Source organism: Haemaphysalis longicornis, unplaced genomic scaffold (assembly GCF_048455015.1).
Source record: "Haemaphysalis longicornis isolate Haplotype H1 unplaced genomic scaffold, Haemaphysalis longicornis Haplotype H1 scaffold_1, whole genome shotgun sequence".
NCBI classification, from domain to species: domain Eukaryota; kingdom Metazoa; phylum Arthropoda; class Arachnida; order Ixodida; family Ixodidae; genus Haemaphysalis; species Haemaphysalis longicornis.
Window position 1 is genome coordinate 275,432,345 of NW_027526203.1, and position 27,422 is coordinate 275,459,766.

Consider the following 27,422-nt stretch of genomic DNA (forward strand, 5'->3'; position numbering starts at 1 on the left):
CTTGTCTTGAGGCATGTGTGCACGTTTTGATTCGTAGATGTTCCGCCGATTCCTGCCCACGTGAATTACAGCGTGTGTTTACCATGGTCCGAAAACTCAAGTATCATGAGCAAAAGCTGCTAAAGAAGGTCGATTTCATATCATGGGAAGTCGACAACAACCTGCATGAAGTGAAGATCATGAGGAAGTATTATGTGCAGAAACGCGAAGATTACACCAAGTAAGTTGGCCATGGTAGTAACCGTCTGGCGCAGACGCGGGCACAGTCAAGGAAAAGTTGCCCTGTTGGAATGACATTGTGGTGCTCAATTAACGTGTAATATTTTTCCAGGTATAACAAACTTTCACGGGCCATTCGCGACCTGGCACGGAAAATTAAGGAGCTTGATCCAAAAGACCCCTTTCGTGCGAAGGCAACTACTGACCTGCTCAACAAACTGTAAGTGGCATTCGTTTTCGAAGTACGGTTACATTTCCGTGCATTTGTTTTGCATAATATAACGTTTTTTACCTTTTACTGGTGCCTGTACAACGCAAGTGGTGGAAATCTACGGAGAAAGGCTGGTGGCTGAAGTGTGTTAAACTCGGCGTATCTGCTTGTACATTTCTTTTTCGTGAAGGGTGGGGGGGATTGGCCAGCGTTACGTTCAGACGCAACTGTAATCATTGCGAAAGTTACGTCCAGACGTAGCCATCGCCAGAGTTGCGTCCGATTAACTGTAATTATCGATTATATTAATTAACCATTACCAGTGACTGGCCAGTCAGCGAGCAGAGGTGGTTTGTCTGATCGGGTAAAAACCAAGACAGGTTGCTCTCACACTGTTAGTTGCGAAGTGAACTTGATCTGGGGTGGAGTGTCTGGATGTAGCCTCAGCAATAATTATAGTTATGTATGGGCGGAACGCTAGCCACAGCATTTTTTTTTTTGTTACTCCAATGCTAATTCAGTCACAGTCATGAAACGCCTGTAGTGGCCTTGTGACATGCTAAATTTCAGTTGCTAACTAAGCAGTAAAGCCTTTTATTTTGTGAAAAAAACGTAGTAGTTTGTGAGATCACCGTTGGGCCGTAGAGCCCATTTCCCCCCACTTCCCTTCCCTGTGTCTATCCTACTGTGAAAGGGTCATCACTGGGATGACTTGCCCAGAGCACAGGATTGGTTCACGTGCGTCTCTAGTGAACTGTATTCTGTTCTAGCACGTGCCATTCATACCTACTCACAGGGGCTTTATCGTGAACAGGGGCTCAGTTCCCTAAAACGACGGCCATAGTTTTAGAGAATTGAGCCCAAGGCCCCTCAAAATGTTTGCACTTGTAGTGGTGACTTATACAGTGCTCAACATAACTTCGCAGTCCCATTAAAGAGGTGTTTGGTATGTTGGGTGCACCCATTGAAACATACATCTGGTGTGTGCACTTATGGAATCACCTTTGCTTGCCCTTAGCAAATGGACATTTTTCCTGTAGCGATCTACGCATGTGCTGCCCTTGTACCCAGCACCTGTGCACTGCCGTTCCGCCATTCTTAGCACTGCTAGTGGCACTACAACCATTGCCAGTGGTTCCCTGGCACTGTCTTCCATTGGCTGCATACAGTTTGCCAACATTGATCGGCGTTGGTAACTTGAGTATTGACCTGTCCAAAAAACAGAACCTGTGATTCATACATTTCATGGTAGAGTGCAGTTTCAGCCTAATCAACGACCATAATGTACAGGGGGGGATTAAAATAAATACGAACAACGGAACGCACAGCCTCCGATGCGTGCATGCATAATTCTTCAAGAGCGTTTGAGAGTGCGGCCTACTTTTATGTAAATTGCTTGAACAAGAAGAGATGCTAGACGTTTATTTGGGAGGGGGTGTTGTTACACGACCTCTGGGATTTGTAGTGTTAGTTGTCGTATGCGTGGAGGGCCCAGGCCATTGTGAACTCTCAATAGGCAAAAAATTATGAGCCATTCCACTCTGTGAAGGTGGATGACCAGTGGATGATCTGGTGACATAATTCTGAACAAAGGTATGAGCTCTTGACAGAAGTCATGCTGCGACTAGCCGTTTTTACCAAGGCAAAAAGTACCAAGTACTACGGTGTATCGGATTAATCATGTTAACAGCTTTTTACTTGTTCAGGTCAGTTTCACGTGTGGTACGTGCTCTGCTTCTATTTTGTTCAGTGCAGTCAAATGAATAAATGCAGAATGGTCACCCTACTTCCATAATTTTACTCTTGAATGCACGTGCGTCAGCAAGCCGGGCGCAGCAAGCAGGGCGCAGCAAGCTGATTGCAGCTTGCATGATGCCCTTCAACCCCTCTCTTGCTCAGTCAGTGGTGACAAGATAGTAAAAAGGCGCCCCAAAACAAATGACCAATGTCGCTTCTTGATCAAGCATTTCTCCTATCAGTAGGCCACACTCTCAAACACTGAAAGAACTGCGCATGCGTTGGAGGCTGGGCACTCCCTTGTTTGTATTTCTTTCAATCCCCCCTGTGCCCATGAACAACGCATAGACAAGGCTTTCGTATGCAGTATCATTGTTTTGTTTGGTCATATCACTTAAATGCTATTATGCAGTCAACGCACTCATGACCATGTTTTTGGTGCTGGCCCATATTACGTCACTGTAGCGGGAAATTTGAAAGTTTTTCTAAATGTCTTGCTTTTTTCGGCTAAAATGTCGTCTTTCAAGGCTGGAATGGAGCTGAGTGAATTACTAAAAGCTAGTTCTTTCAAATGGAACAAAGTTGTATTTTGTCTGTTGTAATTTCCGCAGAATTCTTAAGTTGAAGATAGCACCTTGGAGGTGCCCTTAGGCCTCCTGCACTGAACTTTTATATAGACTTTGCTTTGACTGCAGCAGCTGTTTTCTATATTTATTTGGCAATGTATTTTTAAAGAATTAAAGGCACCTGCTGTGCTTTCACATATCCAAATCAGCTTGTGGAGTGAAATATGAACGGGAACTGTCTCATGCATCGTATGTGATTATAGGACACTGCTGTCACTTCAGCTGGCTTTTAAAGTTCTCTGCACAACGAAGTGTTCATACCGTGGCCGAATTTGATCGATAATTTAGTAAGCTCCATAGTGTAGTCACGAAACTTTCCCCATTACGTGCCATTTAGCGTTCATGGAAATTGAAGAAGTGGAATGGTGGAAGTCTCAGGCTGTTGATGCGTTTCGTTTCTGTAGCTTGTAAGCATGGAGAGATCATTGTAGCTAGTGGGTGAAATGCGCGCCACACAACTAATGCAAGCATCACACAAGGAGTCATTAATGTGTCCTGTTTCTGGTCCTTAAGCTGCATCTTTCGTGTCTTTGTAGCAGTGTGCATAACAGTCAGAACTGCTGGAGCGGTTCTGATACCGTACTCGTGGAGAAAGAACTAAACATGGTGTGAAACTCTTTTAAACAAGTTTTAGGAATTGGCTGGCAAAAACGAGCGAAGTAAGCATGGCTTTTGGGGCCTTTAGTCGAAGGTACCTAAACAATATTTCGCTACTGGGGACACAGGGCGCCATCACGATGAACCCGACTTAACGCAACCCAACCCAGACTTACCTAACCTATCCTAACATCACCTAACCTAACCCAACCCAACCTACACATAATCTAACCTAACCAAATCTCACCTAACCTAACCTAACCCATAATTGTCCATCTTGGCAGGGCCTTGCACAATTTCTTTCAAACTGATGCTTCCACTTTGCTTCATCGTCCATGTATGCATTTGAATGGCATCGTACACTTAGATATATAACAAATAGCAAATGGTAATGCTAGTGCTGTGGTGATATTACATACATACATATAACATGATATTACATATAACGTACATGCAGCGTAGTACCTCATAGCGAGGAATAAAATAGCTGTTTGCCATCTGCTCAAAATGCTATGCAACAGTATTATTCTTTGTAACATTGTCGGAATAACCTTCTTGTATTGGGCACTTTTGAAATACATGTCGCAGGTGCTGACCTTAATCACTTTCTCCTGAACTGTATAAGTTTAAAGCTTGAAAGCTGTGAAAAAAAAAAAACAGCCTATTGTTCTACTGACATACATGGAAGAACAGCAGAGGCTCACAACCTACATTTTTGTTGGGGCATCTGTGACGTGGATCAGCTTAGCTTGCAATTATTGTTTTGGCTTTTCCAATTGGAGTAACTGGCGTTAGCCAACTATTGACACATCCATCACATCACATCTCAAAGAGGCGGCCAATGGCGTTCAGATCACACCACCATGTAAAAGAGGGGGCTGTGTTTGGGTCTATTTTAAGTGCAGAGCACTTTAGGGGCTCGCCTTGTCGTTGTAGCTCGTTCGCTGTCGCAATGTCTAGCGACTGCCGGAATCAAGCGGCGCAGCGAGATAACGGACCCAAGCGGAGGCTCCGAAAAACACGTGGTTTATATAGTCATAACCGTTAAAAACTCCTGAACCGCTAATGCTTGTCATACATCTCCTCGTTGTTTAGCATAAAGGAAACTGCAGGTACATTTGAGGCAAAATCTGTATAAATAACCAGCAACCCCGCGTCCATTTAGTTAGGAACGCCCATTGGGTTGGTTTTTACGGTAGTAAGTAAAAAAGTGGCCGCCAAAAACGACGCGTTTCAAACTGCGCGGTAAGGTGTCGGCACGTGCGGGATGAAAGCGAGCACGAAAAGAACAGAACTCCTGCTTGCGCTGTTTTAGGCAGGGGGTGCACGAGCACTGCGAAGGCGGGAAATTTTAATTGCAGTGGACAAACCTCTGTTCAATTCATCAAGAGAGGAGTGAGATGGAGGCGGAGAGCGTTATGGGTGGTAGCAGTGAGCGGATAACGGCACCACAGCCCATTATGGCGAATCACTGCTCTGCCCTTCCGACAGCTTTCGCGTTGAGTGGAACGGCTTTAATTTTTTTATATGGAATTCAATTTATGATATCTGGTCGCTTGGTCAGCCTTGCTTTAGTGGGGTTTCTCTGTGACCATGTCTTGCTGCAATAGTAATGCAGTGGGACAACACTGCATATCATTAACGGCGATGTGAAGGGCTGATCAGCTAACCTGGTCTAGGGGGGTTGCACCACAGAACTGTGCACTCAGCGTGGGCACCCGTGCTGTCATCTGGCTGATAAATAACCACTTGCTGTCAAGCACGGCACTGCTGATGCTGACAGGTTTTGCCACCGAGTATTGATTAGCCATGTTTTCTCTGTGGGTCGACAGCAGTTTGTGTGCTGCCTCTTATAAAATGCTTGCCGACATTGGTCTCTGACACTTATGAGTGGCATAGCCCTAACACCTCCCTCACTTATTTTGGCCACTGAAAGGAAAAGATACACTGTCCATATGTGTGTTGTTAGTGGAAAAAGTGAATACTTCTTTTGCACACCCACAGATGATCCTGTGCAGTGCGAGTGACTAAAGTATAGGCTCTCTACGGGAGTAGAGTTGCAGGAAAGCCCACTTTCAATGCTGTGCGCAGAACTTTTTTGTAACTTTCCTCGAAGGAATTTGATTCTGTCTTGTCGCCTGCCCTTGCATAGGTTTGGATTTATGTTTTATTTTTTTTTATAAGGAAAAGTAAAAGTTTTTATGGGGAGCCACTGGATTTGTGACATATCCATTATGGTGTTCAGTCACTTCTTCGCTGAAGGGGTATCTATCATACATACGGTGGCCCGTCCCGATTTTCGTTTTCCCAGCCGCTTCTTTTGTGCTGGGAAAGTGGTTCTTTAATTTCTTCAAAGGTGTCATGAAGACCCAATTTGCGGACCTTTTCAGTCACCATGAAAAGGGCTCCCTTACCTGCTCTCCTGATGATGGTGTTTACTTGGTTTTTTCGGTGTGGTCAAGTTCTTGGTACGGCAGGCTGAACAATATCTGGCTCATGATCAGTGTTTACATGAGTCTTATCGTTTCCTCTCTCCTTCCTTCTCTTCCCCTGGTTAGGCATTTTACAGTTTGGGACAATACATTTGTCTTTTCGCAATTGTGAGATCGGCTCTGCCACCTCTCAGTAGGGCCATGCTAAGGATTCTTATGTGACTGTTCTCTGGCATGACATCCTTGCCTGTTTTTCAGGCAATGTGGCTCCATCCATTGTTTTCCAGGCAGGCCTCGCGGCAGTGACATAGCCGGTGAAAATGAGAAAATTTGCGTGATTGGTGCTATACACACCGGGTTCTATTTCTTATTAGGACACAATTTTGTTCGTTTCTTCTCATAGTGTAGGCCTTACTTGGTTTTTGAGAGACTGGCATTAACCTTTTGTCCCTTTTTTAGTTAGGTGTCACAAGGTTGATGCTGTCATCTGTTGCGGTTGGTGAGGCGCATTGGTGTGATGATATCAGTTGCGGGTACGGCTGGCGACCGTGCCTGCTGAGCATGCTGCCCCCAACAGGCCATAGAACGAGCTTCACTGCACATGCACAGCAGCTGCTGAAATTGTATACCATTTCTTTCGTCTCCATCATAGTATGATTGTCCTCTTCACTACGCTCCAGTTACCGCTGTGCTGCATTCCATATTGAGGCGAGCCCTCTGCCTGCCTCAGTCGTAACTTTCGGTTGGCAGCAATGACATATTTCCATGATGCTTGAACGGCTGATAGCGAACAGCTAGCACCTGCCAAAGAACGAGCCTAATAACGCTATCACGTCATCAAAAATTTGTAAGCAGCTCTGAAAGCAGGCTTTCGTTTCATAGTGGAACTGGTGGGGCAGGAGCTTGTGGAACTCAGCCTCACAGCTCTGCTTTCGCAGGGAGCCTATATGTACAGTAACTCCACCAGGCACCTATGGCAGTGCCGGGCATGTTATGTTACGCTGTCTTCAGCTATTTATTGCTATGCTTTATGTAATAGTGATAATTTGTTTTGTTTCCTTTTTTTACTGGTTGCGTATTATTTCGCTTCAACACACTACAAATTTAGCAACACCATGTTGCAGAGAATATTCAACAGGCATGTCATTTATATATAATGCACGAATTGTAAGCTGCCTAAAATAGCTACTACACTTGTGCTGTTGAGTGCATTGTAGTTGGCTGTCTCTCTGCAGAACTGGAAAAATTAGTTTACTTTATTTTAAATATGGAGAACTCACTGTTTTGGTTCGTATACCATTTAATGACTAGTTGAAAAAGGCTAAAAGCTCTGCTCTGAGAGAACATGATGGTCTTATACCCTGGTGCATAACGAATCTAATGAGAGCAACTAAGATTTGCTATTGATGTCATTAGACAGTTTTAGTTGAGCGTACGCAGAGAGTTGCGCGCGCAACAAGTTCTCGCAGAGAGCCAGTTTTAGTTGACCGCACGCAGAAGTTGGTGCGTGGATAAACCAGTAGGGCTGAAATGCGCGCTTTGTTTGTCATGCAGCGCCACTCAACGCCAGACTGGCGAACGAAACATGTGGTTGTCGGCCAGCGCCAGATGTAAACCTAGCCAGAAGAAGCCATAAACTAGTTTGTGGGGAGGCTCCGTTCCTTTGTTCCTATCGTTCACGGGCGAGAGAGACCGGAAAGAGGAGGGGAGGGGCCTCGCGCACAGCCCGCAAAACCCATAACGCAAGAATCCCACGCTTGCGGGCGCGCGCTTTTCCAGCTTGCGTACTGGGCATGCGCTCTCGCGCCTCCGCAAGTTCCTTGCTTGCGCAGAGCTGCTGCGTGCACTACACTAAAACTGTCTATTAGTTTGGCCTTGCACAATAATACCAAATGACATTCAATGCTTATGGCATAACGGGCTCGAATAAGTTCTGTAAATCCATCCGCATTATCTTCTCCACCAAATAAGTTTCCTCGACAGCAGGGATGCATTAAAATGAAAGCTATGTTTAATAGTAGTACAATGAGTACTGACAGTAAAAACTGTCACCAAAAATATACTTTCTAAGAAATAATGTTTTTCCATGCGTAACATGGTGCCAATAAGTATTTAACAAATTGTAACCTTGTTCCCAATTGCATGCAATTCAAAGCGGAGTTTCATGGCCATGTTGCTTGCTTTGTAGTGTCGATGGGGTGCTGCCATTGCCCTTTTTACAGCAAAAGCTGTGCGCCGTCTACTTCACATTCATCGCTTGGCTTGTGATGGAGCAGCTTTGTCAACCTATGTCTTTGAGCCATGTTTTCATCTCTTTCAGGTGCATTCTGATTTGTGCAGAATGCTAAACAGCTTAGGAAACAGTCTAATTAAGTGCCTAAGCAATAAGAATTGGTATGGCACTGTGGCCACTGCGTCAGACAAAAACATTGTAGGTGGCATGTCAACAAATGCAATCAGCAGTTTTATAAAAGACAAATTCATTACTATAATAAACATTAGGCAGTGAAAAAAGTAAGCAAAAGCAGGAGCGCAAGCACTTTATATTACACTAAACATAAAAAAATAACCTTGTTTGTTGGAACCTTAGTAGGCATAAAGGTGGCGCTGGCAGCATTGTTTTTGAGTTACGCAGCAAGGTCGCCTGCATCGTTGACTTCGGCGCTGTCCTTGCAATGCATTGTCTGATATCTATGTTAGCATTGGAACGGGCCTTAATGTGGCGAATAATTTGGTTAGATGGCAACGAAGCTGTGTTAAGGGGAAATTTGAATGCAGCCTTCATAGTCTTTCATACTTATATATACTAGAGGGAAATCTGGTGATAGTCTCCTGGCAAGCCACATTTAGAATGCGCTACTTCACTGTTAATCACTTACTAGCCTTTTAGCTCACCCCTGAATTGGCTCGTGTGATTCCATAGCTAATGCTGGTAGCTTTAGCAATCAGACTGGGGTCATTAATCATCATCAATATCGTTGTCATTGTTCTGGCTTAGTCTTCTTCATTTGATTTTTCTTCCATTCGTCCGACGGCCACAAGCCTAATTTATTAGGAATGGTGCCACCCCATTGCCAGTGCACGGACATGCACTAGCATACACCGCAATCATCAGGGAAAGTTCTCTTGTTCGTCCTTTCGACACTGCAATAGCAGTGGTAGTGTACCTGTTTAAATCCCGTTAGACAAAAATTTACGTGTGTGCGTGGGCACATGAGTGAACTGTGTTGGTCTAACATGTCACACTTCCATTGTAGTTGCTCTTCCGTGATGATCTGTGAAGAATTCTGGTATGAAATTTAGCTCATGAATAAATTTTGTGTTAAAATCATAGCTAGTTTAACTGGACGAATGCGATTTGAGTTTAGTGACCTTTGTTTGTGGCCACTTTATAATTGTGCACACGTGGTGCACCTTTTAGGAAGGTTCTACTCATCTGGAATACAAGCATTGCAGCCACATCAGTCCACCTAAACAGAAGCTTTAACTGGCTGTTGTGACAATGCACACCTGGATGCACATCTTGGAGTTTATATAATCTTAAATGCTTTCAGAACGTAATCAACAAACACATCCAGTACTTAGAGTAGGGGGTCACAAAGTACCTCAGCCAAAAATTACTGCTCTATGCCCATCAGATGGCTTGGAAACTTACTCAAGAGTTTTTTCTCTGTTTGCTGAGTCTTGGCGTTCTTTGAGCGCTTGATTTACATCATTACAGCAGTTAAGTGGCTATTGGCGGCTTCCTTTTTGTTTCAGCAATAAACGTATTCAATAACCACTTTAGAAAAAAGCCACAAAGCAAAGCAGAAATGGAAGGTGGATAGCTCTACTGCGACGAGCAAATCACGCAGTGCCGCTCTGTGCTGTAGAGCACTGCACTGGCCAGATTTTAAGGCCCAAGCCTGGTCCGAGCCCGCCTTATGAAGACCAAGCCCAACCCAGGCCTGTAACACCTAGCCCGGGCCCGGCCCAGGCCATCTCACGCCCAGGCCCCGCCCGGGCTTGGTCATTTATTTTTAAAGGTACCCCGAAAAGCTTTGTGAAGGTGGCAATCAAATGCATTCAGGTGGTAGAACACATAACGGGGGATTTTTGAGCCAACTGTGAGCCCCATACGTTGTACAGATAATTTGTAAACAATTTTTGAAGATCGCCTTTCTCAGCCGATGAGCGCGACGCCGCAGCGAGCCGACCGCGGCTGACGCAACGGCGACCGCGGGTGACGCAACGGCGATCGCTGCTGACGCAACGGCGAAGGCGCCCCCTGATTCGCCCAATCGCCGGCAAGGTCGGCCGCCGGCGGCATCACTGCAATTGGCTTCCGGCTGCTCTTCCTCCTTCCTGCGCGATCCCCAGGCAAATGCGGCAAAGGCCTGGTCCGCAGTGATTGACGCGAGCCTAGGCGCAGGAATGTAGCTAGCTGCTTTGAAGGAGGCAGAGAGGGAGGAGGAGTTGATCGGCAAGTGGGGAGAGGTGCATTTAATTGCTTCTGGCGCAGCTAATACTGAATGTAGATCAATAATTCCAACGGCATTGCATCGCTATATTGGTGCTACGTGACAATACAGGCCTTTTGTAACTTTTACAGAAGGCTTTTCTGGGTCCCTTTAAGCCTAGGGAGGGCCCGCAAGTGTGTGACCAGGCCCAGGCTTAGACGCTGAAGAAAATTTGATTATTGTGTTTGGTTGAGTGTCTGCGTAGTGGGCAATCAGATGGAGCATTTAGTCTGTACCGTACGTCATGAACTGAGATGCAAAAAATCACGATTAAGAAGTGCACGTGCTACACGAACCAAATGCCTTTGAAAAACGTCGTTTAGCAGCGCAAAGGTGGCATTTGAGTCAAATGACGTTCTGTTAAAAGGCCTTCGAAACGCTCGTGTAGCACGGGCGTTACGTCGTCTACAGTTCACGTCACATCGCCATAACAATAGCTCGTATTCTTATACCCGTGCCACACGTACACGAAAAATGACATTAAGGGTTTACGGCCTTAAGGTACTGAATGACATTATTTGGGCAGGCCGGGCTACATGCGAAAACGCAACGGCATGAAATGGGTTGGGCATGATGGTGATAATAACAAAAAAGAGAAATGCATTCATATTTTAGAAGTCTTTAACGTAGAGAAAAACATCTTACAAGGGTCGAAAATGTTTTTTGTTAAAGAAAACGTTACGAGAAGTAGTGTTTTTTAAACAATAGTGTGCCCCACTTCTAAAAGTGGCTTCGTCAGCTGCCGTTGCCTGCCAGCGGTAGCAACCCTAAAAATTCAAAACGACGAGTGACACAATGTTTAGGCTTTTGCCTTTTTTTTTTATTTTTTTATTTTCCGTCTTTATCAGAACTTCGCCACCAAGAGGGCACAAAAAATCATCTTATTTCGAAGTTCAGCAAAGTTTTCGCATCAACACTCTGGTGGTGAGGGTTTCGCTGATTTCATTTGGTGCTCATCGCGTTCGAGAGTAGGTAGATTTGAGGTGTTTGTGAAGGTGAATGAGTTGTGTGGAACTCCTTAAACCAAAAATGACATTAGATTTTTGCGTGTAGCAGCGAATTAATGTCATTAAAACTTAATGCATTAAGCACTAAATGTCATTTTTTGTGTACGTGTGGCGCAGGTATTACACGAGAGATGCTATCACCTCCAACTTCATATGTTTGTCTCAGGCACAAGTTGGTATTGCGGAAATTTTTTGCTCTGTGTTTGAATCCACGAGTATGTACGCGCATTGCAATGTTTTACCTGCAGTGGTTGCTCAGCGGGGGTGTTTCTCTAGCATGTGAGTTTGATTCCCGTCCACACAGCAACTGCATTTTGATGGCTGCGACTAATAAAACACACCTGTACATAGACGTAGGTGCTTAGCTACAGGTTGTCTGAATTAATCCCTTCCCCGTTGGGGCATTCCTCGTAGTCGTATATTTGGTATGTTATTCCCAAAATATGAAATGTTGATGCCGGACATTCAATGCCACTAAAATGACAGTATAATGAGTATCAGACCTAGCAAAACACGTTTTTAAAACAATGCGTTCAGCTAACATCAAGAATCACGTAAAAATAAACTCAGAACATTCCTTTTAATACTCTTTTCAACCCTTCAGGTCGGAACTATTAACGGCTGGGCCAATGAACTGAAGTCCAAGCCCTGCCCGGGCTCGTGCAGTGCTCTACTGTGATGTTGATAGGTATAGCTTTGACAGTGCTTCCAGGCGCGAAGGAAAGAGTGAAAGTGTTTATCTGGAGTGTTGCATAGCCCCTTTAACATGCATTGCTTACTACTGAGCCCTTAAAATATTGATTCATTCTTGCGTGTCCTGATCATCAACTTGATATAGGCAATGATTTGCCAGAATTGGGGCTTGCGTGGCTGCGGGACAAACCGGAACCATTTTTTACAATAGTCTATAGGTCAAAGCTTTTCAAATTTTGGGGGTGTTATGCGCTGAAGCTGCACTTGGGCTATGAGACCTCTGTTCGATTCAGTCGGTTGCAGGGCACCAGTGCATGGAGATTTCTACGGGGTCTGTGCAGTGCACAGGCATGGTTCTGCAATGTCCTTCAACCCGTTGCAGAATCAGCTGCGCCGCCCGCATGTGTTTACGAGGTGCAGGCGTAGTCATCTGCTAATCATCCTCACCTGTTATCCTGTACAACTCAAAGCTGATGACCGTTTCGGACATGCCAAACGCTTCAGTGACAATGTGAAGTGCAGGCACCTTCGAGTTCAATGAACATTTTCATGCGGTCTCCGTTGCTACTGGCAGTCGTTTGCCAATTTGCAACGCCCACCTATGGTGTGCACTCACGGCACTGGAATTGATTAACGGGGAAAACTGGGCGTGTTGGTACATAATCTAGGCAAAACAGCGGGAAAAAAAAAAAGACAAGGACAGAGAAAGATACACGACAGGGATCAGCGCAGTCCCTGTCGTGTATCTTTCTCTGTCCTTGTCTTTTTTTTTTTTCCCTGCTGTTTTGCCTAGGCACTGGAACTCATGGGCTCTTGTGAACTTCTGACAGAACCCGGGCTGTTGGTGTGCAATATCCAAACCTTCCAGTTAAAGGGGTGCCTGTTTATGAACTTTCACTTTGTTTTTGCGTGCAGTGCAGTTGTTGCTGCTGATCCAGGACTTTGAACATTTCTCTTACTCTACGTTGGCTTCTTCAATGGCACTTACCACATTCAAACCATGCGATTGACATATGACACAATCCGCAGCTCTCACCATCTGCTGATCCTTAACAGCATTTTAATCTCATAACCGTGGCTGTAACTTTTTTTTTGTTAGTGAGAGGCTTCAAAAGGGTAAAAACCGTGGGCAACGTGAAAGAAAACCCGACTGAACAAGGCCAGGGAAATGTTTTAGAAAAACGAGGGGTTAAGTCGTAAACTTGCCGCCTGGTTTAAACTTTGGTAAGGGCATTTTACGGCACACATCTACGTCATTCCTAACAAGCGTGCCTTTTTAAATGCACAGGAAGTGCACTGGTGTCCAAAATGCTCTGAGCACTTGGAACATATGTACATTTCTTGTTTTTATGTCGCAGATGGGTCACTTGCATGACACCAGATCAAAAGCTGCTTTGGCCACAGCAAAACTCAGCACTAAAGCAACCTTTGACTATTTGAGTACTGGGAACCTGGCTTTCACGGCACATAACATGTGAAGGCAATTGCCAGTGTATGGAAGAATGCATGTGAGGGTGCGCATTCTCAGGGGCTTCCTTGCCTCCCCTCAGTCTCCCATTTGTCCTTTCTTAAAGAGTGTTTGCTTCTCTTTACAGCAGACTTTTAGGTGAACCATAGATAGGTCGACCCACTGGCATAAAATTTTAATTGGATGCCTGCCCCCTTAAGATTTCTTACCCCCTAGGAGCTCGAACATCTTAGTGCTTAAAGGAGCCATGAAGACAAAATAAAAGTTTGTGTTATTCGAAAGATTTCTTGTTTTATAGTGCCCCCAGCACTTGTATGAATGCAAACGATGCTTTATTCATAAAGTAATTAATTAATGTAAGTTAAAATTTTGATTTTCCCGCTAAATCGTGCGTTTTCGTAGTGTGCAATGACATCACAGGAACCGACTGTTCTGCTATGGTCCCTAGAAAGATATTTCTAGGGACCATAGCCCTGCAGCCGATTGGGAGGCCTTGTTTACCGTTAGTGAACCTAGATGGTGCCACCATACTGTAGCAAGCAGTTTTCTGCCTTTGGTTTGTTTTTGACCATTTTTAAACCTGGCTTGTTTTTGTTCACGGAGAAAATAATAGTTTCGGGAGACATAGTGCTCACTTGACAAATATGGTCACGTAAGACACCCTTGCGTCAGTCGGCAAGTGTCGTCTGAGACAACCCCAAAGCCCCGCAGTCCTGTGCAGCTAAACCAAGCATAGTGCGCGCAGTACCAACAGCAGTACGCATCGGCACTTCTGTTTATGTGTGCTTTCGTAACTTCCACTGTTTTTCCCACCATTCTGACGACTTTGAAAAGAATGTGCCCTAAATTGAAGCACAAATAGTTCGTTCGGCAAGCTTATTAGCTCTGCCTAATTTGCGTTTGCTTTTGCCGCCCTCCGCCAATCGCAGAGCTGGCTGTTATGAAGACATATGTTCTGACATAGGTTCTGTTGCGAGAAATGAGCTAGTGGGTTGCATGGCCATTCCCTTTTTTCCTAATTATGTAGAGTATTTGAGCGAAGTTTACGTTAAAAGTGGTATCAGTATGATTCTAACAAGGCAATCTTTTGAATGAACCAAACTTACGTTTTCTCTTCATGGCTCCCTTAAAGGTCACCCACTTGAACTCTACATTTCATGGCTTGATAGCCGAAAGATTAATCTTCATACACATACTCAGTGCCCTAAAACATTATTAAAGCAAAATTCATTTTTGATACTGGTACTACAAAGTGAGTCTGCAATGTTTTGATGCCTTTCTGATGTTGCATACCTAGTGCTTAATGAAGCTTGGCATAATCACATAATTTTAGGTGGAAAGTTATCCAATAAATGTAGCCTGTTGATTTTAAATCTGATCACACTGATGAACTTAAGCTCTGATTTGTTACTGAAATTCTAGCTGTACTGGCCATCAAGCATAAGCTTTTGTAGGGGCAGTAGTATTACAGAGATTGTAGGAACGGTGACATTGCTCCTGCTGCTTAATTATTTAAAAAATCTCTGAAAAAGAAAAAAAAAAAACGTGTCAGCAGTTGATGAACCTGTAAATTACCGCAGGACGAACCTTTTTTTCTGGGACCTTTATTATTATTATTTTACCATGGGGCTGATAATTACCATTTCTGCAGTTCAGCATTTACTATTTTTTGACACTTTGGCAGGCAGCGCACCAAAACATACCAATGCTGGAAACGCCACCAGTTCTTACAAGATTAAATACAGGCAGACAAGTGGCGGCATAACTACAAAGAGGCCGTGGTCGGGGAGCAATTGATTTGAGTGGTAATACTGCCAGCTGGGTGCCCAACGGCGTAGACAAAGGGCAACTTATCAAAGCAGTAGTGTGTGAATGTCAAATTTGAGATTGTGAATTGAACACGAACAGTAAAAACTGACTGCAAATTGAATTGAATATTCCTGAATACGAATATTCATGCTTTAGTGTATGGAAAGCTTGTAAAACATGGCTAAAAAAAGAATAGATAACTAATGAAGTCGGGACTCAACACATCTTGAGTGTTCATGTACTAGAGCTTGATAAGAAAAATACAAACATTCACTGCAGGGGTGAGACAGCTGCGCATATTGCGCACTTTTGATACAAATCTGCTTTCCTGCGCCAAACTGCTCCAAAACAGTCTGAGAGCCAAGGATTTTAACGCTCCCGCCAGTTTCAGTGGGGGAAAACGCTTACTGACGGCATAATTTTCCAGCACCCCCACGATGATCCTGTTCGTAAAGGTTTAATTGATTGATCATTCAATAAAAAAACCGCATAAAATTGTCCCCAAGATAGTTTTTTCGAAGGTCACCATGTCGGGTTTTTTTTTTTTTTTTAGTTTTCCCATGAAAAACAACTGCAAGGTCCTGTAGAAAAAAAATACGTATGTGTACTCAGGCGACAAACTACTGGTGAAAATTGATGAAAAGACGGCAATTTTCGGAGGGCCGTATCTCCGGAACGACGTTACTGGGCGCCGCCATCTTGGTGTGGTGAAAATTGGAAAACATGGCCGTCGGGCGAAGCCGTTGCTCGTGGTTCAGGCAGAGTGCTCTTCGCCGATTTCTACTGTGGTTTTGGTTATGTGGGTGGCTGGGTTTTCATTTAGTCGTTTGATCTGTTGAGGGAAGTTGCGTGACTCGAAGAACGGGGTCGCGTTCATCAAAAACAATATGGGGCTCGCGAATTCGCCGTGTTTCGGCCTCGAGTGAGAGGCGCGGTGCGTGCTTGAAGGGAAATTTCGGACTCATTGCGGTGTTATAATAAAACGCTGAGTTATTGCTGCCTTTGACAGCGAGCTTGCGAGTGGCGGAAATGGGACGGCGCAGGCTACATCGCCGCAAAATGTTCTAGCAGTGGCCGATAATGGCCACTGCCGATAGTAGCCGATAATAATGGTTTATCTATCTGAAGTGAAATTTAATGCCAAGAGGGAGGTGGCTAAACTATACCAGCGTTATTCAAATTGCGACCGAAGTGAATACGCACCTTGGGGATTGAAATGGGCTGGTGGGGTGCGAAGATTGTCATCTCGCTTTGCGCAACTTTTGCCATGCCTCTATAATTGTGTGTAAAGCAGAGTCTGGGATTACAAATATAATAATTTCAGGATTCACATGATCATGAAAATGCCTTACGATTGCTTAGTTTTTTTATTCGATGTTTTCAACGGCACGCCATGCTATCAATGCATAGAGCCTAAGAATTTATGAATGGCTTGTAAAAAGGTAGTGCAGTTCGCTCCTTAGTAGAAAAAAACTTTATTGAAAGGCTGTTTCAGTGTTATGTACGTTCAAAACCCATTAAAAAGTGCAATCCCCCCCCCCCTTCCCCCGAGTTGCCAAAAATTTGATTTTTAGGCTCCTAAGGTGACATAATAAATGTCATCATTCGGCCCCAAATCAAGGTTCTTCTGCTCCAAAATCGAGATTTCGCTGCTCCAAAAACTGCTCCCAAATCTGATTCAGCTGTCTCACCCCTGATTCAGAGATAAAAATTAAATAAAAGATGGAAAAGCAGTGCAATGTAAATTCTGCATACATTGCCATGAATAAAGAGGAAGTAAATTTGGCTAGATGGATGCAATCTCTAATTGAAATGCGACCCTTGCTAGGCCTGCCGGTGGCTGGTATCTTACAGCAGGTCTCGGCAACCTGCGGCCCGCCGGGCAGTATTATGCGGCCCTTGTCACTTACTATCTGAAGGCCGTCATGTTAGTTTTGACCTCAAATGAGGTTAGACAGGATCAAAGAAAGATCGATTCCGGTTGGCACTGTCCCTCATCTTAACACCTAGCCAGATTATTGTCAATTATTGTCAGATATTAGGGGAAATTTGCCGAATTTTTTTTTTCCTTTGCCTGCACAGACCCCCCTTTCAGATTTGCCGTCGGCCCTCTCGGCAACTCGGCCCTCCGCCTCAAAAGGTTGCTGATCCGTACCTACAGCAAGCCGACAAGTAATAACTCTCACTCGTGCCACTATACTGGCAGGAAACTTCTTTTCAGACCATAATTTTTACAAAAATGGCGTTCCACTTCAGCTGACATACACCAGGGTCAACGTACGCTTGTTTCGCCAAGGCTCACACGTGTTAAGCATTTTTGCACAGCTTCGGCGTCGCGCGAAGAAGCAAACCAAAAGGGGCATGCCATGCGGTGAAGCTTGGCTGCTTAGATGTCGTGCGGCAGAGACGACTTTTGTTGCTCTGTTCGTAAACTTCGGGTATTCGAAAGATTATTCGCGAAGTGTTCTAAAGTTCATATATTCGCACGCCTTTAAGTAATAGGCAGACGTGCTCATATGCTCCATAGGCAACATCATTAATCGTCCATTATAGTTAATGCGCTATTCCTTGTTCGATCTTACGTCTGGAAAAGTATTTTTTTTTTGTACAATAAAGTGTATCTCGCTCGCTATGTGGAGCCCTTTAATGAGCAGAAGTACACCGAGCTTTTATACAAAGAACAGTGCAAGGGTTTGCGTGTTGAAATTTTTAATCAGAGCTTTCCCGTTAAAATGACGCCATGCCTGTGTAATTCCAACTCCGAGATATGCGGTGTTTCGCTTCGAAGCTCAGCGTGCAGATTTGTCACCTTGCGCCCCGGGCGCGTGCGGGGCACTTGTTCCCACAGAAGAGCGGCTCGAGCTTGCAATATTCGTCGAGGGAAGGGGCACACGTCGAACAACACTTCATTACACAGGTGCACTCCAGGATTCGGGCCATATGCCTGAGGCGCGCACTCCTGATGCGGCGGAGGGAGCGGGGGTTGCGTCCATTGATCAGGGCCCCCGCCCGGATCGAGTGGCTTGTTCTCACGCTCCGAGTTTATTTCCGTCCGCCCGGGGGAGGGGGGGCGTGGAAAATGTTGCATAAAGCCAGCGCTAACTAGCCGCCTGTTTGAAGTGGCTCCCTTTCCGCGGGGCGCATTCGCGGCGAGAACGGGGGCTGTGCAGAGGGAGCCGGCGAAATCTGTCGCCGAACTTGGTCACCTCTGGGCGCGTCTGTGCGAAGCGGCGGCACAAAGGCACGCGAGCCCGATGCTCACTTCGGCATATGGCGCCGTGTGCAGATGGCCGCGTTCGGTTACTGCGGTGGCGCCTTCTGGGTTCAGTCCTGCAGTCGCCCGCGTGCCTCGCTGAGCACGTTAGACAAGTGGCCTAAAATTAAGCCCCTGCCCCGCCCCGCACTGCGGGGGCAGCGCCACACAGTGGTCGAACTGTTCATTCGCGATGGCTACAACCGAACTGCACCTGAAAACTGACGTTTAGCTCTTCGGCCGCGACAGCTGCGCGGATAACACTTTGGTTATCCTTGGAGCGTTATTGTTTTAACACTTGAGCGGTGCAATCAGTGCGGCTTTCGTGTGGGAAGTCTGCACAGAGCTGGCCCTTGTTGCCGACATCCTCATTTCTCCGTGGTTGAAAATGCTTACCGCGACCTTGCAAAGTGGGGCACAGTTATTCAGAAAATTCGCATTCGCGGATATTCGCTAAGCTGGGTTTTTCCAGGAAATCGTGGGCAAAGAAATGTTCCCGGTACTGCCTCTGGCTGGCAGCTGCAAGCTTGAAGTGAAATGACGCTCAGATGCTGGTGCTGGTGCAGGGCGTCCAGTCGGCATCTGAGGCGAAACGAAAGTAATCTATTGAAAGTAATTAACAAATTCGATTGCTTATTTTAGGGTACTTGTCTATTTCGCAAGATTGAAGGGGGGTAATAGATAAATCTAGCCCATTTGAGGATGCGTTACTAAAGTTTGATCCGTCAAATACGTGAGTGCTCTAGATCACATCACCTACACAAGGAAAACCCATCTTCTGGCTCTTACCTAAGCTCCAACGGTTCTTGTCGGTAACATATCCAGCTTTTTGCTGATTAAAGTGATCGAAGATGCCGTGTTTGTTACAGTTGGTACGAAATGGTAGCTTGTAAAAACGCGCTTCGTTATAAGTTCGGGAACAAGAGATTTTACGAGGCCGAAGAGTAGTGCCAGAACACCGGCGACGAGCGTACTCGCAATGTTTTGGTGAGCCGCTCGGCCTACGGTTGTTGGATTCGTTGTGTTTTCACCATTTTTTAACGCGTGGGGAGAATCGTTGCGGAAATTTAAAAAAAAAATGATCGGGAACTGCTGTCGGTATTTACTTTGACGGCGTACAACTTTATGATTAGAAAATATCGGCTTTCTTCATTCAACTTGAAGTTCGTAAGTGATCTTAGTCATATTATTAAAGCCTAGCCGCAGAAAAAAAAAAGATATATGGAGGTGCTCCAAGCAAACGATTTGCTGTCTTGCCGGGAAATCCAATCGTTACAGTATTTCAAAAACTTTGGGCACGTTCTGTGGGAACACCGTGCCTGTTGCGTTCGTCATTACAGGGGTCTCGGTTCACCAACTTCGGGAACTTCAGCGGCGAAAAATTCGGCACTATATCACTTTAAAGCCGCAGTTTCAAAATTGCCTCTTTTCCGACACGGTTTTTTGTCTATTTTGTAAAGCTAACACGAACGTCGATTGCACACGTTTCTAGTGCTAAACCGCTATCCAGAAGATGCCCATCATAGCATTTTTTTTTTCACGGAAACGCGGGTATTTTACTTGCATTTTTATTTGTTTTGTCTGAATCTCGTGCTCACCACGGCATCTGTCGCGGCGGCGGGCGATTGGCGCAGAAAGCAAATCGTCTCATGCACACGTTAAAGAAAACAAGCAAGATCCATTTTGGGCCCGCCCTCGTAGTGACGCAAATGAGGCGTGCTTGTGCTCCCAGGACAAAACTGCACCAGGTCGTCCCATAATTTTTTTGCTGTGCCCTCGGTGGCGTCTCTCCGCCGATTCAGGTACAGCCTGGGCGTCATTGCCATCAAGGAGAACCTCGAGATATGCGACAGGGTCACGGCCTCCTCTTTCTGCCGGTAAGTCCCGCTCACTCCTGCACCGTCGTCCGGGGATGCTGATTCGCCGGACGAGTGTCAACGGGCAGGGAGTGCGCGTTATCTCGTGGGTGAATAAAGAGGGAGGAGGGGTGGGCAGTAGAATGTCGCAGTTTGTGCGAAACTAAACCATGCATCGGCGAACGGTTGCGCCAAATCGCACCTGGTGTCTACACTCTTAGGCAAAAAGGACTAAAAGTTCGTCCTTTCGGGGACTAACGGCCTCTGCCACAATCATTAGTCCCTTTGGGGACTAACTGCGAGGGGACGAATGGTTAGTCCCCCACCCGGATGGTCCGTTCCGATACTCCCCAAGGACGAACTGCGTAGAGTGCAGAAAAAAGAAAAAAACGCCAGCACCAGCAGGGATCGAACCCCTGACGCTCGGAATTATACACAAGGAACCCGACGCGCTATCCGCTAGACCACGCCGCCGGATGGCTCCTGCGGCAGATAATATTCAAGTGTACAGGGTGTATGTAGTTCTGTGCATAACGCAACAGATCCATTGCAACTGGTGCCCGAATTTCTATCTGTGCAAGCGAACGTGACCGCGTTTTGCGTCTTGCGCTTAGCGCTTTGCTAGGTTTAGGGACTATTGCTCAGTTCGATTCGAAGTAGAGCCTCACAACCATAGTTTTTTCGTAAGTAACAATCAACTCGTCGTCGCCTAGTTGAGATAGGTAGCTGGGCGATCGGACGACTCATTTGTTTCCGCACAAATTAGCGCAAGCTAAGTGCTTTCTTAGTGTTCGATACATATGTTAAGTGCTCTATGTAACGTATGTGAAAGGTGTCGTCTGTGTGAGTGTCAGAATAAGGAAACATGCCATATTTTCCTGCATCGGCGAAAGCGAATTTGGTGTTGCTTAGCCTGAATTCTTCAAATTCGCGTCGCTAGACGATTGCGACTGCGAAATGCAAGCGGGTTTTACAGCAGTTGCAGCATTGTCATAGCTTTGGTGCCCAAGGCAATTATGTACCGAGTGTAAAAGATAACTTCGAGACGCTTACCTGTAGCGAGCATTTTGGTTTTGCAGTTGTCATCAGCAACATGCGTTTTTTCTAGTCTGTTAAACATATACATATTCATTACGCTCAGGAATCCACTTTTGCTACTGTCACTAATTTTTGAGTTACTGTTAAGGCGCTTGAAAGCTTTCATTGGCCGTTATTATCTCGCACGAATCGAATGCAACACAGCGTATCAACATAACCTCGCCGAGAAGCGTATGACAATCGCGCTTCGCCGCTCCTTGCCATTACCCGCCGCTCTACTAACCCTAGGCGATTTTCTTATAACTAACATCAATATTTTCTCCCGTGGCACCATCTAAAGCACCCAGTGACTGCAATGCCTTGTGTTTTGGAAATATAAAACTGTTCGCAGACATATGCGCGAAAGGGCAACGACGACGCCATTAGGGGATTAACGACGCAGCAAAGAGACTAACTGCATGCGTTTCATCTTCCCGTTACTCCTTATAGGTCGGCGGGGACGAACAGTTAGTCCGCATTTATGCACACGGCACGTACTCTGCCGCAGATACTCCCTTTGAAGATGAACGGTCGCCCGCGAAGACTAACGGCTGTATTTTAGTCCCTATTTTAGTCCTTTTTGCCTAAGAGTGTAGCATGCACGAATGGCGTGGGCCGGTTTAATATAGTAGCAATGGTTGCGTAGCGTGTCTTCCACGCTCTTTTGCTGCCAAGTGCAAGCTGCACTTGTGAGGGAAGCGTGCCTCGGCCGTCGCAGTGTGCAGCCGGCGTGATACGACGACCGCCCAGGCATGCTGCGCGAAACGGGCCCCTGTCATGGCCTCTAGACCCAGCCGTGGCACGCCCAAAGGCTGCTTCAGCATGGCGCAGGGCGTGGCATTCGGGAAGGAAGCCACCTGACTGGCCCGAAACCAGTTGCTCCTTGACTTCGCGCGCTCTGCTTCTGTGTGTTCCTCCAGGAGGCGGCTGCCGGTGATCATGGTGCGGAACCAGATGGCCCAGAGAGTCAAGATGGCCACGCAGTTCGTCGAGCAGGGTCGTATCCTTTCAACCCGGCGCCTCGCGAGTCGCTCGGAGCTGTGCTCATTTTGATGGCCATTTGACACTGCGGGGAAATGAAACCGTCGGGGACACTTCGCTGAAGCCCACCTTGGAGCGTCGCGTTTTGTGCGCACCCAAGCGTTGCTCTGGTATTTGGCTGCTTTTTCAAATGCAATTTGCCTTCTACGGCAACTTGATCCACTTATTTTCCCCGTCGATGTCTGCTTAGCCGTTTTCCCGCGTTGGGGCGTCAGTTTGACCTTCAAAGCGAGAAGTGTGGAGGGGTGGTGGTGTGAGAGGCTGAAGGGAGAGGAAAAAATGGGCCCATCTCCCCGCGAGGGGGACTCGAGTAAATGCGTCGCATAGGGGGTGGGTGTATTGCGTTAACGTTTAGTGTTTGGGGGGTTGGTGCTATCACGTGTACACCACGCAGCTATCACGCCGCTAGCACGCCGCTGACGACGTAGTTTGAATGAGTCAAGGATATAAGGCGCGTTCGTAGCCTTTGATTCTGTGTCGGTACCCGCCGCGGTGGCTCAGTGGCTAAGGCGTTGCGCTGCTGAGCACGAGGTCGCGGGTTCGATTCCCGGCCACCGGCGGCCGCTTTTCTGATGGAGGCGAAAAGCAAAAACGCCCGTGTGTTCGATATTTCGGCGCACGTTAAAGATCCCCAGGTGGTCAAAATTAATCCGGAGCCCTCCACTACGGCGCGCCTCATCGCCTGCGTTGCGTCGGCGCGTTAAACCCTACAATCAATCAACGATTCTGTGTCGGTTTTGTGGCGCAGTGGGAAGAGCACCATGTACCTCGCGTTCCGCCCACAGGTAGTGAATGCGTTGTATCAGCAGCTTCTTGACGTAGTTTGAATGAGTCAAGGATATAAGGCGCGTTCCTAGCCTTTCATTCTGTGTCGGCTTTGTGCGCAGTGGGTAGAGCACCATGTACCTTGCGTTCCGCCCGCAGGGTCGTGGGATCGAAACCAGGCGCCGGTTACTGTTTTTTTTTTTATTTACAAATACTGCTGTCTCAGTTTCTGAGACATATATTTATAGTGTAGGGGGAGGCTGGCTGCTGCGGACGCCGACGCACGGGTGACATCGTGAGTTATACAAATGCTCTGCATTTAAAAGAGGCGGCTGGAAGGGGGGCGAACCGAATTCAGCACGTCAAAGAGAATCTGTCGCAGCACCCAATCGCGCTGGAATGCTAATCGCATCACATGTCAGTCGTCTGGAATGGGTTCTGCCTAGATTTTTTTTCCCTTTCTAATTCCTGCCGAAGCGCGTTATTGGCGCGAATTTTTTTTACTTCGAATCCTCCGGGAAATAAAAAAGGGGTTAATTCCTTTCTGAAAGGGTTAACCCCCGTGACAGCTGATGGGCGTATTCCTACACGCGCGCACGCTCACACACTCAATCATCTTGTCACGGTGATATTCTTTAGCGGGACTCTCTGTCGGTACACTGGATGACACGTCACTGTTCCTTAGGACGAGAAGAGGAATCGCGTCACCGCCGCTGCTCCTCCCCCCCCCCCCCTTCTCTTTCGAGGGACGGTGGCGCGTCTCACAGGAAGCGGATTGTGTCTCACGAAAAGTATGGTTCTGTTCCTCGTGTTAGTGGACGCCTTGACGTGGTGCGAAGGTGTGCGCGGGCGGACGAACGGACATATTTATCTGTAGGAGCCGAGCGAAATGAAATATAAATGAAGGAGGCAGGGGGTGTTCTTGGGGGCGCTGGAAGGGGTAACTTCAATTCCCAATGATTGTCTCACTCCGACGCTGCGCAAGTTAAAACGTGGGTGGTAACAGTCTGCGTTATGAAGGCAGTGGGGACTCGAGGTGACCCCGCATGTGCATGCTGCCAGGTACAAACTAGCCGTCGTTCGAAGCGCCTTTGGAGTAGCCGCAGCCGGGGTGCAAGGGCGCCTTATCATGCGGGGTATTTTCTTCTCCGAATGTGTTTTTTTTTTTTTTAACGCAGGCTACACCTTGTTGCGGCACGTCAGTGGAGTGTTTTAAATGTACTTCTTAAGGCTGTATTGACTCCTGGGGTCCTATAATAATGAAGGTAAAATAGCCTAGTTGCTAGTACCTGGATATGATGATACTAAACGCCAAATGTGCTGGCACATCCGCAATGCACTACTACTAAAACATCCCGTTTTTTATGTGTGAGCATTTTTAGGCGACGCACCCTAGAACCTGCCCACCCGTCTCTTCGTAACACGTTGACATGATGGGCTCAGTAGGTAAACTTGGATTGGATGGGGTATTTTATAAAGGCCGTAGGGCTCTTAATTTGTAATTTTCTTAGATTTTTTTTTTTTCGTTTCCAGGACAGCGTTTTTTTTGTTTTGTTTTTTTTTTTTTTTTTTTTTCCTAAAGAAAACCTATTGAAATTACGTGGGATGGGCAGTACAGGAGCGCATGGTGGTGTCTTCTGTCTCCGATATTTGGCCTTGACGACGCCTGTCGCCAGACGTGCGGATCGGACCCGACCTGGTTACTGACCCCGCCTTCTTGGTCTCGAGACAACTGGAGGACTTCGTCACCTGGACTGATTCGTCGGCTATCAGAAAGCACGTCGCCGAGTACAACGATATGGTGCGTTTCTCAGACAAGAAGCGCAGAAGCATGTGATCATACGCTGCCTTCGTATAGCAGAGGACTCATCCGTCTCCATTGTGCGCCGAGTTATCTCAATGAACCAGAATCCAAGTACCTGCGCGTATAGTCCGTTGTATGCGAATGCTGCGGAGCAGCATTGCATCACCTTACGCGATAGGGGCGTCTGAAAAACTGCGCGACCTTGATAAAAGGAGGAAGTATTTGCTTTCAAAACGCGCGCTTCTTCTGCAACGTTGTCGGTCGGTGAGGATTTGTGAATGTTTCATAGACAGCCAACAGTGAACGCAGCTAGCTCTGCCAGTGTCGTCGTCAGGGGGAAAGAACTACGCAGAGTTTCAACAGTGTGCTGCGGTGATTCGAGCGCGGCACCGACAGCTGTCTCACGTGGCCCTTGGCAACCTATCCGACCCTTTTCCAGTATACTGCTGGGGGACCCGTTGCGTTCGCCTGTTGCGTTCATCCTTGCGTCGACGAGTGATGGGCCCGCGAGTGACCTTGGGGTATCCCGTCGGGATGCTTTTGGAGACCGTTGCGATGCCCTTCAGCGTTACTTCGTGATAACCGTTACGGACCCCCCCCTTCCCCCCCGGCACGCCAGCACGCTCAGGAAAACCGCAATTCTTCGTCCTGACGACTGTCGGCGTAAAAAACGGCTACGCTCATGGGCGATGGCTAAACAAGTTCGTTCGCCCCCAGATCGCATGGGAGCCATCAGAGCGGTCTCCTTCAGTTCATGAGAGCCGAGCTCCGTGTTCCTTCCCGCTTCGAACCTTGCTAATGGGAACTGTAGGGCAATGCAAGTTCCGCGCTGGCATCCTTCCATACGCACTTGCGCAGTGTGGCTCTCTACCTTTGTTGGAGCGCCCTTGGTGCAGGCTGAACTTAATGTAGTCAAGTTGAACGTGTAGTGTATAAAAATGTCGCGCGTGGTTCCTTTGCTACGGTCATGACACGTTCGTAGGATAGTACGCACGGCACTTGCAAGGGGTTCTGAATTAATCCGTAGCCTTCCATCATGGCGCACCTCATAGCCAAAAATTTTCGGATAGTGCGCTGTCGGGAGCAAGGTCAAGGCTGGGAAGTCCTAAAGCCCGTAAGTCCTAAGTCCACGCGTGGTCTGGAGTTTGGCATGGGCCGCTCTGTGCGGCCCGCTTGTCCCAGCGGCATTTGTCAAGTGCTGCTAAATGGAACCGCTGTGCCGTGCTCGTACTTGGAAGGCCGTCGTCGTGCCGTTGTTAGCGGTGTGTTTACAAAAAGGGAAGGGCCTCAATGTGGGTATAGGTGTTAAGCGTGCGATCTTCACTTATTCAGGAGTCGTCCGAAGTCCCTGTGGAAGGGTGCCACCATTTTGCGCGCACGGCAAGAAGCCGCTGAGAGTTGGACACTGTTGACGACTTGTTTGAAGGCGGGGGGGAGGGCACTGCTACAGCATTGTGCCCGCTGCGAACCGGTGCTGCTGGCCCGCGCGCATGCGCACTTCGTTGCGCTCATCGATCCGGCCGCTGTGTATCACGCGGGCTTTTTCCTCCTCGTGGAGCCTTCGTCCTCGTCCGCGGCACGGCTGCTATTGTCGTGGCCGGAGTGCGTAAAGCCCGGGAGGGCAAAAAAGGTGGCAGACAAAGTAGGTGACCCCCGTGGATTATTTCGCCGCCCGTCGGCGCCGCGCGATCGCTCACAATTGGCCGGGCAGCCAAGGTGGCGCTTCGAGAATGTAGGCCAAAGGGACCGCGGATTTTCGAAGGCTTCGTTCGGAGCGTTTTAAGCTCCGCCAATAAAGCTGGATCACGCTGAGCGCTTGGCACCACAGCCTTACTAAGTATCGCCGTCTTCCCAAAGTGTCTGACGTTATTTGTCTAGAGTTTCCCGAACTGCTCCTCTTTGCCAGTGCACTATTACTGGCTCTCAATATTCTGCCCCGATCGATTGTGGCTCAAATCCGGGGATTGTGAAGCGTTCGATTATTCCGGGCTAGCTTCGAAGTTCGTTTCTGCTTCCTTTGCATCGGCCTGCTCGCTCGAACCAGTTAGCAAACTCCGGGGGTTTTCGATCGACGTATCGTTTTTAACCCTTCATTGCTTCTTTTTTATTTTTGCAGAGGGATGACTACGACCTTCTGTGAAGATGGCGTTCCTCTCCGGCTCTTATCGAGAGCGGAAGCCCGCCCGGCTGCGGAACGAGGCAGGAAGAACGTGTTGGACCGTTTTGCCATTTTGTACGCATCGAGCGGGGTCCGGCAACGCCCATCAAGCGCTGTTGCATTCGATATTCGCAACAATAAAACGCACGCAGGCCGTGTGTTCGTGTCTC

General features: G+C 47.1%; 1 protein-coding gene across 1 annotated transcript; it reads left to right on the top strand.

Annotated features, from left to right (window-relative positions):
- Positions 1–27,412, top strand: LOC144146261 (U3 small nucleolar ribonucleoprotein IMP3). Its single transcript, XM_077678225.1, has 6 exons — positions 1–220; positions 332–439; positions 20,354–20,428; positions 22,405–22,484; positions 24,967–25,091; positions 27,211–27,412. The coding sequence occupies exons 1-6, from the start codon at positions 84–86 to the stop codon at positions 27,232–27,234; spliced, it is 549 nt and encodes a 182-aa protein (XP_077534351.1). The 5' UTR covers positions 1–83; the 3' UTR covers positions 27,235–27,412.
- Positions 27,413–27,422: the final 10 nt, after the last annotated feature.

Bases quoted from the DNA above. Each gene is read 5' to 3' on its own strand.
- LOC144146261 (XM_077678225.1), top strand. From the start codon at position 84: ATGGTCCGAAAACTCAAGTATCATGAGCAAAAGCTGCTAAAGAAGGTC. The intron at 440-20,353 runs GTAAGTGGCATT...CCGCCGATTCAG, and splicing joins ACTGACCTGCTCAACAAACT to GTACAGCCTGGGCGTCATTG. The intron at 20,429-22,404 runs GTAAGTCCCGCT...GTGTTCCTCCAG, and splicing joins ACGGCCTCCTCTTTCTGCCG to GAGGCGGCTGCCGGTGATCA.